This window comes from Opisthorchis viverrini (genome assembly GCF_000715545.1).
Source record: "Opisthorchis viverrini unplaced genomic scaffold opera_v5_93, whole genome shotgun sequence".
NCBI lineage: Eukaryota > Metazoa > Platyhelminthes > Trematoda > Opisthorchiida > Opisthorchiidae > Opisthorchis > Opisthorchis viverrini.
In genome coordinates, this window is record NW_008751750.1 from 1,360,068 (window position 1) to 1,373,869 (window position 13,802).

The 13,802-nt window shown below is 44.8% G+C and overlaps 2 protein-coding genes across 2 annotated transcripts in view; both read right to left on the bottom strand.

Annotated features, from left to right (window-relative positions):
• Positions 1–3,612: 3,612 nt before the first annotated feature.
• On the bottom strand, positions 3,613–6,000 carry T265_05180 (hypothetical protein; the record flags this gene model as incomplete). The annotated part of the gene is made up of 1 exon (XM_009170112.1): positions 3,613–6,000. The coding sequence occupies one exon, from the start codon at positions 5,998–6,000 to the stop codon at positions 3,613–3,615; it is 2,388 nt and encodes a 795-aa protein (XP_009168376.1).
• A 7,161-nt stretch (positions 6,001–13,161) lies between these two features.
• The window catches only part of T265_13707 (hypothetical protein), a gene marked incomplete at both ends in the record, with an annotated part of 8,056 nt that continues 7,415 nt past the window's right edge, over positions 13,162–13,802 (bottom strand). The window contains one exon of the mRNA XM_009170127.1: positions 13,162–13,283. Within this exon, the coding sequence (XP_009168391.1) occupies positions 13,162–13,283 (122 nt within the window). The remainder of the gene's footprint in view (positions 13,284–13,802) is intronic.

Consider the following 13,802-nt stretch of genomic DNA (forward strand, 5'->3'; position numbering starts at 1 on the left):
CATTCCTCGGGAAAAAGCCACCACACTTGAGCGTAGTTTGAAGCTAAGTTACTCCAACAGAAAGTCAGAACGTTAATGGATGGATGAGACGCGATCAGATTGAGGCAGAAAGCTCAAGCCGTCAAGTAGGTAAGACCAAGGACGTACACTTCTGTGTACGTACAAAATGGCTACAGACAACCTTCTTAAATTACAACCTCCCAGAAATAAACATATAAATGACAATACTTTCTCGTACGTGCGACCTTTGAGGCACCTGTACCAACCTGATACTCCAAGTGTAAATGACTAATTCCTGACCAGCCCAAAGAGCACTAGAGCATCTGACAGAACATCTGACTTCCCCGGCGGTTGTACCAGAGATATTCAAGTGATCACAGAGAATTTTTCAGGAAAGTAAATGGCACTCCTGGTGCATAACGACATTGGGCGTAATGCTGTGGCAGCTGTATACGTTTCCGGAGCAGTCAGCGGAGTGTCTATTATTCATGCAATTTAGCCTCTCCCAAATCCACCGCGGTAGCCCATCAGCGACACCTAAATTGTTGTAGCAAAACAGATTCCATTCCAGTGGAACGTGCCGTGAAATTACTGACCCGATGGTTCATGGTTCAAACCTTACGCAGGCGCTTCAATTGCTCCTGTTTAGACTTGGGTAATCTGGCACTATCTCCTTCGAGTGGCAGGAAAAGGAGCTCGGGCAGTTCTGCAAACTGTTTTGAGTTCTGCGGTGATTACTCGTTGCTTTTGCTTCCACCTAAAAGAAGAATATCCTACTTAGCTTCGTGCTCACGCCACTTTTTTCAACAGAGGTTTTCTGTTGTAGCTCTTCTTCGAGAATGAAATGGTTAGGTATCTGACGCCCAGCTAATCGTGTCTTCCATCTCTTTGCTTTGCTGACTAGGCTCATATGAATTTCTTCAAATGGAAAGGGATTCTGCTTCCGCTTATTAGCAAGCAAGCTGATATTGACAATACGAGCTGAAGAATGCCTATCGACAATCAACCACAGATGCGCAAATACCGGCGCGTTGAACGTTCGCATGAAGAGTTGAGACGCAACCTGGCTGTGAAACGTAAGTAATGGTTACGCTGAAGGTCTAGAATGTCATATCTTCAAACCGGACAGCGTATATGTCTAGGCTATAGGCATTGCCAGGGCGGATTTGACATACACTCCGATCGATCGTTCCAATCCAATACGCCATTTGGCCTGTCTGTCGCATCGCCTAGTTTTCTTTTGTGATTTGAAGCACCGCGATTGAAAGACATCATACTAACAGGTAATGGAGCCAAATTTAGCCACATGCATAATCGATACTTCCTGATGATCCCACCAGCGATACGAAGCGAAACAAACTAATGGTTATTCAGTAGGAACGAATGCTTATGTACCTTGGTTGCGCAGAGCCGCTGATTAGGAATGATTCAAAATCCTTTGACTCAATTCAATAACGCCCATAGTTAGGATGTCTATATATTTAGCATAATGAAATGTGCATACTATGTTGAATGTAGATGGCGAAACTTCAATTTAAGCGGTATCCCTTTGCCATCCAGCTCGACAAGCAGAGCACATACTGAACTGAGATGCGGCGATTGACTCGACTGTTTGATTTGTCCTGGAGTACACAAGGGACTGTAATCTAAAAGTTGATGTTGTCTGTGATTACTAGAAAACAGCAGGTTTTCAGTGAAACAGTCACGTATGATAAATGTCTACAGCAAATTAAACCTCCATCTATCTGGACACAACAGGTTAACCACTTGTATATATTTTTTGGCCGATGATGTGCACTGACTCCTCCACCATAGCGTACTGGACAACAACTAATATACGTCCAGTCTTACAAACCAGACTCGAATGTCGCAACCAGGAGTTTATTACGGATATGTCATTGTTTTTTGTAGTTATCTGCTTAGAAGCAATAGAGAAACAGCACTGATTGCACCCCAGTCAAAGCACGTTAGATATGAGTGGTAGGTCCTCAGTCTGAATGGTGGTCTCACGTGGAAAAAGGCCGGCTTTCTTTTGCACAGGAGTAGCAGATGAAAAGCTACTGGTCCGGTTGGTTTCTGAAGGTTATAAATTTCCCAACAGACGCATTAGTTTTGCAAGGAATATCGTTCGAGGCGTCGTGCCATCCACACATACGGCCACGTGTAGGTGATTACGAAGGACTCTCCGGTCTGCATTGGTGGAATGACAATGAAACGGATATTCCTTGCAGCTCATAGACGGTGTCCGGGCTCCATGCACGACATCGGGTCAGCATTGCTGATAGACGCTACCCCAATTTAATGACCCCTCAGCGGTGTGTCCCGATTTTTGAAACCTGTTTACAAGATCCCTACCGATCACAAAGCTACCAACTATCCAAAAACGAAACAATCTCATGCAAATCAGTTTCATCTGCGCGTCAAGTGAAGAGCCAACCGAAATATGCACAAACTCAAGACGGACTAGGTGTTTTCGATACAAGGCAGTATTTCGTTTGTACTATCCTATTGCTGGGGTCAATAGGTATGTACACGGCGCTTAGTAGAAATCACCTCACCTGGTACAGTGTTTTGGACCCATGGAGAGTTGAGACCGCCCGTTCCGACACATTAGAATTCCTTTGGGGTTTTAGTGCCCCACGTGTGTAAAACCGCTACCGATATATTGATGGCTTGCTGAGAATGCACATACAATCTACGATCAATGCGACCCCATCCTGGATGGTAAACACACACTTGCATGCTTTGTGGTTAAAGTCCGGAATTCCAGTGACAAGCAGTCTGGATCAATGACGCCCCACACAACTGCGCGATATAATGCTATTAGAATACTAGAATTTAAGAGTGAAAAGGAAAGCCGATTTTAGTCAGGGATACTCACCATTTTTTCCAGCTCCCGGCTCGGCATCAATTTCTGGATGGAAATGGGCGCAAATATTTTTCGAGTCAATCACCACTGAAGCTTTTCATGTGAATGTAAACTGAACACCTAAATTCAACATATCAAACTTCAGCCAACGCAATACGTACGCTATTCATGCACACAAAAGCCTGTTTATATCCAGTTGTCATTGGGTTGCTCAATAAACCAACCGTCCGTGATGAATGAGTGAATCACTTGAAGGCTTCACTTACGCCAAATTATCTACCAACCTCACAAGGATTTACTGGCACAAAATACTATGGGAATAGGAAATGCGTCTCAAATAACTTTGGGCTCCAAAACATTCAACCCGAGGGACCTTGTGATTAACCTTGTGTAAAGTGAACCCTTTTTAGAATGAAGCCCTTCACGGATGAGTAGTATGATCCAGTCCAAGTTATTCCTGCAGTACGGGAGAACATTTCAGCCACACTTAGAAAAATTAAAATCCTTTCCTAAGAGCATCTTTCAAGAATGACCTCTAATCTCCATGTTTAAGGACTGTGCTTAAGGCGGACGTATTTCCCAGGTAGCCAAAAGATTCGCCATAAAAACTTCACACTCAGTAGGTTGGTTTACAGTGTACGTTCTGTGCAACAGTAATAGCAGTCTGCACAGGAGATAAAAAGATGCGCAGGTACAATGTGCATCACTTTCGATCTTTCCGATCGAACGTCAGTAAGTCTGTTTCAACTGGACATCGAAGCCTTTTTCCGGATGTTGGAAAAACTCCGCACAGACCGCCCCAACTTTTGAAAGAAATTTGTTCTTCCTCTACTGTGCGGTTGGTTCTTATCCTTGTGCACTGAACACACGTCAACAGAATCCTCGTTTATCTGTCTCTTTTCCAAATCAACCGCTTTTTGTTCCGCCGTATCACGCACTACGTAAGTCTGTACAGGTCTCGTGCTCGGCGTACGACGTGAACGATTGGCTAATTCCGGAATTATATGACGGGCTGGACTGTCACCGTTCAGCCGTGTGGACAAATCGCAGTCCCCATCGCTAAGCAGAAAGAACGGACTCTCACCTTTAAGGGTGGCCACGCGTTGAGGACTGTCGATGTGACTAATGTCCTTCTCCATAACGAAGCTCCAAGTGCTTGCCTTGCTAACCTCGCAGGCTTCAAGTTCTGTGTGTGTCCTCCAACTTAGGTTCACGCTCATCTCCTCGGCGCCCACAATCGAATTCAGTTTGCTGGCCAAACTAGAATGTTGTGTCTCAGACAACTCGGATAGATCGGTCACATAGATTAGCGTTTCCTGTGAAGTATTGTTAACTCGTTGTTGCGGTTTCCGGAGTTCACCCTCTTTTAGATTCACTACATCATAATTGGCTAGCTCTCGGACTGAGTGGACTCCATAAGCCAAAGAACCCAGGCAGTCTATGCTATCATCGTCAGATCTTGTGTGCCCGTTGGCCACTTTGTCCCACAGCGAAGCATAGGTAATAGCATCATTGGAAAAGGCATGACTTGTAGATAATACGGAGTTGTTATGGCCAGCAAAACGCTCCTGGTATGGATTGAACAGTTCCACTTGTGAATAAGAAGGTTCCTTCTTAGTTTGCCCAGCGGTTAAGGCTGATTGCTGAAGCTCCAACGAAGAAGGCGATTGTTTAGACCTGATATGGTCAGCTGTACTAGGCTGTTCCGGCGGTCTGAATTTGTTTATTGCCTTCTGTTGCTGTGGAATATACTTCGAGTTCGTGTAACAATCGGATAATGAGCTTTTAACGTTTGTTCGTAAGCCAGCTACATCCGAATTGCTTCTTTTTACGGGAAAAGCTTGTGGCATCTTATTCCCTGCACCGCTTCGGTTTCCCAGTTTACATGGACCCCTTTTTCCGGTTCCATTATCATGTACCTCAGTTTTCTTTGCATATGGAGCCTCATTTACGGCTGGTATGGATAGCCGAGATACAGACGAAGCAAACTTTCCTTTTCTGGCCTCATTGTGGCTGGTATAAACCTGCTTCGGCAAGATCATAGACGGGTTCGAAACCTCCGAATTTTGAGCATTCCTTGCTGACGCTGAGACAATATAGTTATTTACTCTTCGATGGTTCATGTTGCCACCGCGAGTGACAGTAGGTATAACAGATAAGCTGGAACCTGGAAACACTCGAACACTCGCACTAGCCATCGCCAGGAGGCTTCGTAGTCTACCGGGATTAAGTGCACATCTGGATGAACCTTGAGGACTTTGAGGGGGATCTAGTGACTGACATCCAACTGTCTTGCTTGGGAGGTTCGAAATTCGAAGCCGCGAGAAAGTTGGTTGTAAATGACGGTGGTGACTTTTCGAATTACCGCCCCTTCCAGCAGGGAACCAGGGAGGTCTTCCGTCGTTATGCCTTGTAAACCAGTAGCTAACTTCCTGACGAACACGATTGATCCCATGCAATGAGCTGTTCAAGTCGCTCTGAGATCGTAATGGGGTTACGTCTTTTGCCGCCTCTTCTAGCAACTTAGACCGCTTCCTCACACTTTCAGTAGTTACAGCTCCAAGTCGTTTGGAACCCCTTACGATGTCATGGCGCCATTTGTAGGGAGTGACCCCAATTTTTCTTGAATATTCGTCACTGCGTCTCTCGGTTTGAATTAACAAAGGAGGGTTTCCATTCTCGAGGTGATTTAGCAGTCCTTTCGTGTTACCGCCAAGCAGTTGGGGTCGGCTCAGTTGATACAATCGGTTGAGAACAGTAGGTACAGGGTTGCTGCGATACACTTTTGAACTATTCCCAGAGCCCCCGTGATGGCGGTTGTTCTCACTGGGCGAACAGCCATTGGATGCCCGATCCAGACCAGAATTTGAGGAATGATTGCTGTTTACCCAGTCACGATCGTGCCATTTATTATGCTTCACGAAACCGGGGAAAAGTAGATGACTGGATCCTGGATGCCGGTATTTAGAATTCTCATGCTTCATCAAAGATGGGGAGAAAGATAGTTTTCTTCCCCAGGAACTTACGACAGTGTCTCTCCACTTTTCACGTCGTTCTTTCGCGTGAATTCCAGTCCTTTGTGTACCAGCCTTGTTTGTTTGTTGAGAAACATTCTGTCGTGCGCTGAACATATCCACATGATTATATTTCACAGTTGCAGTGCATTAGTTGACAAACATTTGTGACATAGGAGCATTTGTGACGTTCAAAACCTTGGATCAATTTTGTGGACAGCCACGTGACAGCAGACGAAGACGCAGGTCACCCAACATAACTTATTCGTCTTGCTGATTCATTCTTTGTAGCCGAATAAGGTTTCGGTATGATATCTTGCGATATAAGACTGAACACCTACTGATGTATTGATCCGTCTACTTACATAGCTTTGTTCTGTACACCAACCTCTTGCACTAATGGTCACTATCCACCCGTGAATTTTTGCGGGTCTTCCTTCAACTAATGCTTGAGTTAATGGAGGTCGGTTGAATCAGGACTCTAACGCGTATTTCTGCTTTATAATGCTAAACTGATTCTGCCCATCTTTCTGGATTGGCAGCCTAATAATAGCGTTTTTAATCGCCTGTAATTTCACGACCCTCTATTAAAATATAGCCAATAAAATATATAGCCAATAAAGTTGCTTGATTGCTACTTTATTGCAAGACATTAGGTCTTCAGTGTCCAGAAAATTACAACTGTAGGGAAGAGACCGGACCTTATCAAGATGCTTCTTCATAACCCACTGAGCTGTATTGACGGATGTACATGTGATAATCCTAGAGCCTCCAACATCGTGCCGTAAGCCACTGAGCATAAGGGTTTGTAGTTGAAGGGTTGTTCGTTGATAGACACTTTTGTGTGGCTCGTTTGACAACATCTGTAAGAGCATTCATCAACGCACTACTCTCGATGCCTGTCCACTGTATCTAATTACGCCCCAACAGACTTTAGCCCTGATACACTCAAATACAGCTTTTAAGACGCTTTCAGTGCCTTGTTGTGGTGGGTTAACAGCTCCGCTATCGTTGTAGTTTCTGTGGCTATGGATGCGAAAGTATGCAGCGCTAGCGCTTTTGAGGCTCAGTTGGGTCATCGCGTTGTAATGAAATCGAGGTACACGAGCGACGGACAAAGCCTGGTGAATTGTGCACTGACCACACAACGGTTGCGTGCAGTATCGAATTCCAAAACAACCGAAGCCGCTTGACCACGTGGTGCGCAGGCATGAGAACAAACCCTCAACACAGGTAGACCACACCGCCGTTAGCTATGGGTGGCGCGGGTCAGTTACTGATTGTCGCTCGTTCTGGAATATCTATGTGGAATTAGCTCATGCGTTTGTTCGTTGCTGCTGCACTTTCCAGGGGCGCACAAAAAGCATACACCCAGCCTGATCATTTATAAGCTCTCGGAAACAGGTCTACCAGAACCATCTAGTGAAGTCCCCTTCGGGCAACACATGTTTATTTTCACTCGCAGGTACTGTCTGCAACCCTAAAACATACAGAGCGCTCCGCCTGTGGAGCGGCTCAACCATCCAGATTCGAGCAACACCCTAAAACTGCTCGAAGCTCGGGAACGTACTTCTATCGATCAAGAGCGTCATACTACTTCAGGAACTGTAAGACTTCAGGTGGGGAGCGTCCTCGCAGACCGAGAAGCTTGGTGAATTCAGAAACCTGAAGAGATAGTGGATGTGAGAAGCTGAGAACGTGCGAAAACTGTTCCAGCTGATGCCCGCAACTGGTCCAAATGGGCCCCTGAGGAGGAAAGCAATCACTGATTCCAGCTGTTCGTCTGAAACTAAAAAAGAAGAGCACCTGAATCGTTGCGTTCAACATTTTCAATAGCCATTCAAATTGCCACCTTCAGTTGCTCAACTGGATTCCTGACCCACAACACGGCCAAGAGCAGTGCAGTTGGAACCCACGATGGCTTCGGAAATGAGCGAATTCCTTTCCTACTCCAAGCGCCATCGAGCTGCTAGTCCTGACGAATCCCCACTGGTTCCGTTAAATGATGGAGCTTGCCTAAATTATTCATCTCTGAAAGGACGAAAGAGACCGTTTTAACAAACTGGGGTGAGCCGAAAGTGATGTACATTACAAAAAAGGGTGTTGGCAGCGGGTCAATCACCGAGGAATTAACTTAATCCCCGATGCAACCGTACTCTTTGCTAAGCTTATCTTACGTCGTCCCACGAAGGCATGTGAAGACGATACCCGAGGACACCAAGCGAAATTCCGGCCGTTAAGCGAGTGTATGAATCACACCACACCCGTCAAGTGTTACGGCAATGGCCCAAAACCTGGGTATTTCTTGAATTCAAGAATAAGCTCGATTTTGTCAACCCGATCATGCTTCTGAATACACGAAGCAACAAGAAAATGCTCCCGGTGTTCGCGAATACCATGAGCTTTTTGCATTCACAGTTATTTTGGCGCGTGAATGCATGGGGAGCTCTCCAAAATTATTCCCGCAAACAATGGTATCCGACATGGATGTCCATTATCCATTTTTGCTTAATTTTGTGAGTGATGAGGCGAACACAGGTCTCCAAAACCCCGGTCCGACCAAGAACCTTGTCAAGCTGAACTATGCAGACGACATTGTTCTCATCTTTGAAAAGGAACGAGAAGCGCAAGCATTACTAGGTCATCCGATCTTTCGGCTTTACATCCTGCCCACAAAATTCCAAGTCATGCTGCGGGACATACAGTTTCTGAAACTAACCTCAGGGATTCAAGGAGTGAGACTGAAAGTTGTGGCATTGTAATTATCTCAAAAGTTGCATCAGCACTGATGGTAGTATGACAGACGACATGAACACACACACGTCAAAGACTATTTGTGCCACTTTGCGCTACTTGTGGCATCACAAACGCATATAATCAGGTTCCAAAGCACGGGTAGGTCAGACTAAATTACAGGCTGTAATATTGTACAGCTCTGAGATTTGGACACTGCGGGCAGGGTGCAGGACCACTATTGGCCAGGCCAAATCTGTCAGCATCTCGAATGACTCAACCTGAACTCCCCACTTTGAGTGAGTCCACCGGACAGGACTGCTAAGTCATAACATGAACATATCAGAGGAGGTCCCAACATCTACATGACTAAACTAATAAATCTCTTCAGTAGAGAAGATCTAACATGCGAGGCTTCTCTAGAGAAGATTACTCCCAAGGTTGACCAGCTCATTCTGCCCCTAAGTTTGTGCTTCAAACCGATCTCCCAAATCCAAAGAAACATGAGAAAAATTTTCCTCTTCCACCTAAGACAAAGATGTAAAAATCGTGGCTTGAATGCTATTGCATTCCGCGCCATGTAGGTAAATAGCTACTCGCAGAACAAAGGAATATTTCCGTCACAGAGGTCTTCACACCATAATGATACCGCCGAAAAGATGACCCCTCAAAGAGGGGTGATACCTCTTGGGAAAGTAGGGTTCAATTTCATACACTACCTGGTGGAGCACCCTCATTCCCTCTTGCGAAACGGGGCCAAAAATTTCCCTTTCCTCTAAGTCGTTCCCTCTTTTGGGGGGTCAGTGTACATGGACCCCGTCGGGTGATTCACTAGCCTCAAATTCTCAAATTTAATACTTATCGAGGAGAGCGCTGACATACACATAGCACATTCTAGTTGCGCGTAAGTACGGTAGGATTCTGTAAGCTCGGAGGATCCGCTTGATAAGAGTCAATAACAGATTTCACACTCCCACTTCATTTAGTCCCAAGCAAACATGGAAATATCAAGACACACCTGTAACCTATGTCGACCGCTTTCAACGAATGCACGGTGTTGCCTAAATTTTACAACTGTGAACAGATGAATCCCGTGGGGTTCTGTGGAGAGTAATCAAGTAACTCTCTCAGAAATTCCCGATAAATCTATTGGTTTTTTATGACTGAAGTCTACTTTGACAGTCTACCGGGATATGGAAGACTGAGGGATGAAAACGAGTTTCCATACCCTTGAGGGAGGACAGACAAATCGTAGAAATGAGTCCATCGGCTAATCGTAATCTGCTATCCATTTTTTCATCTTCCTGCAGCATGTGTATTTGTGACATGCATGTGCTGTCGGGTCGCTGTAACAGAACGTGACCGGTTCGCACAATGCCCACTATATGTGTAACCATCATCCAGTCCAATTTCGAAAGTACATTTGTGACTGCCACTACAGTTTATGGGACCAGTCCTCGGAAGGTTTTTGTGAAAGTTCGTGTTGCATCGTTCTCTTTATGAGTGAAAACACACAAATTCCAAAAACTTGTTAACACATGGGGTCAGGGGGACTCATGTGCCCAACTCAATGAAGCAGGTCAGTGACGAAGAACTGAGATCAAAGTGGCCGAAAGTCGACACGTCGTCAGTGCGCTTTGGAATTGATTGATGGGCGAGTATTTGCTTGGTTAATTCAAGCAAGAGTAGATAATTTACTAGTGGGTGAAGGATCAAATCACGCAGATCGCAATAAGCCGTACGGCATAAATTTCGTACTGCATATCGATCGTAAGTACCCAGCTGCTCAACAAACCCTACTCCCATCTCCGATGGACGTCACATATTGAACCCAATCTCTCCGTCTCGCGCATTGTGTGCCAGTCCACATACAGCTGCGGTGAAATATATATTGGCAGAACAGATGGGGGCTTATACGGACGCATTCTGAAGATGCCTCGTTAAGTCAGGTGACTAATCGATCGATTGATGGCTGGCAGTGTGAGACCTGAAAACTTGCTTCATCGATCGATGAAACCATACTATCCACTAGATGCAGCGTTGACCCCCAATAAACCGTTCCCAATTTTACTGTCATTTCACCGCGAAACTGTCCGTCCATGTTGATTGCTTGGCATCAACCTTGTTTGTGCACACAAAATTCCTTGACACATGCCATCTTGCCATAGACTTGAGAACCGAACCTGCTTAACCCATGATATGACTGGCTCCGTTCCACTATTTGACTACTCTTTATCCTTAGTGATGTAAAATTGATGAGTTCTAGTACTGCGGCTGAAGACGAAATGTTGACATCTCATAGCCTTTGCCTTGTTACTGTATTGCTCAAGTGGATGATATGTGCCCTATGTTTGTCTGTTCGAACACAGCGGTTCCACCAACAGCCTAATCAACAGTGAAGCTGGAGGAATCAGCAGCGAAGTTGGCGGGAGAGCCCCACAATACCACATAGTCAGGCTAAGCCTGAAGTGATGTGAGGGTGCACAAGTCGACAAGTTGCTTGTAAGACAAGTTAATCATGCCACGCTATCAGTTTGTTCATCAAACCGATGGTGTCAGGTCTGTGCTTTATTAACCCCACCAGTAACTTGGTTAACGGAAAAACCTAGTCCGTAGTGTCAAGATCATTCCAGTTACGTTTGATTTAGGCTTGCCCTACTCTGTCCACATGTAGCCTTTACTGTATATCTCCATAGTGGTCGTGCTTCAGTTTACAGTTCAGTTCACAACAAAAGGACATGGGGAATCATTCCATCCTTATTCCGAAGTACGCATACGGCAATCAAAATGATAGTGGAGGGCTAAAATAGAGCAACACTCAGTAAGTTGCTGAAAGCCGCTCTTGGAGCTCATCAGAGGTTCCGTCAACCTTGTGTTCTAGTCGAACACTAAAATATACGCGATTGACGAGTCTTTCGTGTTAACGAGAGGGATGTCGCACAGTAATTAGTAACCTTATAGACAGTGTGTCCCATCGACGAAAACTTCGATATCTCGGATGGGGCGGTATTTGCGTAGCATATACAATTGTTTAAAAAACGGTTCAACTGTAGACCTGGATTCCGTCGATGTCTTACTCGTTTAATACGGAAGTGGAGTAAACCTTAGCAAATTACACTCATATGTAGGTTACATTGGTGTTAACGAGAGACTCAGGCGAATTTCTCGTTTATCGTACTCTTGGATTGTATATATATATATATATATATATATATATATATATATATATATATATATATATATATATATATATATATATATATATATATATATATATATATATATATATATATATATATATATATATATATATATATATATCGGTCCTTTTTTGAGAACGTTCGACACTGACACTCACATGTCAAGAAACCATTCGTTCGCTCAAAGAAGGAGACCTAGTTCTCGCTTGTCACAAGTATATGAAGAAACCTGCATCTCCAATACCCAGTCAGATATTACAGGGATTCTGGTGGTAAGAGTTTCACTAAAATCAGTTCTCAGCCATATCTCACAGCGGCTCCGGAATGGATTGCGTGAACTCCATGCTTGGGACGGAGCGTGACTCAGCGTTGATAGCACGAACGAGTCAATCCCATTTCAGTCAGGGGAGTGCATAGCGAGAGATGTCGAGATGGCTCAACTGGTTAGAGCGGGGACTAAATTACTGAAGGTCCGTGGTTAGAACCCGACCTCTGCCTCTCGACTTCCCCCGTCTAGGCTTGAGCAAGATGGCAGTATCCCAGCCCTCGTGCTTCCTTCGGGTGGCATGGCAGCTAAGCACCGGAAGGGTGTTACAGCTGAACGATCTTAGTACACAGCGAGCAGTTCACAACACATACAGATAATAGGACAGATTCGTTTACTGAAACTTCGGTTGGTGACACCAACACATCAAGAAATGCAACATCCTGAGGAAAGGTAATTAGGTTCATAGCTAACAAGGGCAGAATTCTGCTGCGCTCTGCAGTGAAAAATGAGAACTGCCCGGTTTTTCACCCTGATCTCATCCTGATATACAGAACACTTTGTGGCTAAAAAAAATTCCGCCTAAAATACAACCGTGCGATGCCCCAACTCGTGCTATTCATAGGGAGAGTATTGTGCTGCCGCAGGTAATGTACACGAAAACACAAACCGAGCCATTAGTCCTTCTGAATGGAGAATGGATCTTGTCCAAACAAGAAATCAATAATGTAATATAGTAAATATGCGTACATAAGTAGATAAATCCGGCATGAGAAAGAAAAGCCTGTCGAAAGCATACATCAACAACCCAGAGAGCTAGCGCCGTTAAGAAGAAAGAGGCATGAGGGAACATTTGAATATTTACAATAAAAATGCGGTATGCCAAATGATGCTCAAGTGACTCGGTAGAAAAAAATACGGGGTGGAGGTGATGTAGAGAACATAGATCACTATCATAAACGAAAACCAACTTAGTCCCAATGTATCAAGGAGGGTCAAACCGAGCAGATTGAACAGGGCGACACACATATACAGAATAACAGCACTGTGAAGGGATTTAGGTGAAATGAGAATCAGTCAAGTAGAAGGAACATAGTACGTGCCAGGTATAGATTTAGGATCTTTGTCGGGCTTTCTGAAGTTTTTCAGAATAGGATAGATGTTCCGAAAGGCTTCGTAGATCTCGTCACGTACTTTCGCGCCTGTAAGGAATAAAAAAACTTCATGGAGATACGCGCCGAAAGGAAGTGACGAGAAAATATGGAGAGCAAGTACATGGGATACCGACTGCAGCAAACATGATTATGTTTTGCAAAAGCACCTTGTTGTTCCTGGGGGCGGGAAGTTAGACACCCACGGGGTTTGATGACGATACTCACAATACTCATACGATGTACCCTAAGCCGACATTGACGTTAGCCATTGCTCATCTGAACGGTACAACGATGATCGCAGAGCCCCGTCTCGCACCACTGTCGGCTTAACATACTGGAAAGCCCTGTATTCATCATCTGTATACGTAAGCATGAAACCAAATAGAACAAAAATACCACACATTACAGCAAACAACAATGCATGCCAAATGGATCAGAGATAGCAGTCAAAGTAAACAGACGAACTGGTAAACCAAACCAAGGGAAGTAAGCGGTGAACCACTGTGTCCCCTATGGGCTTGGGTCGTGGTGCTCAGCCAGAGGTGTCTACCAGTCTCCCTATATATA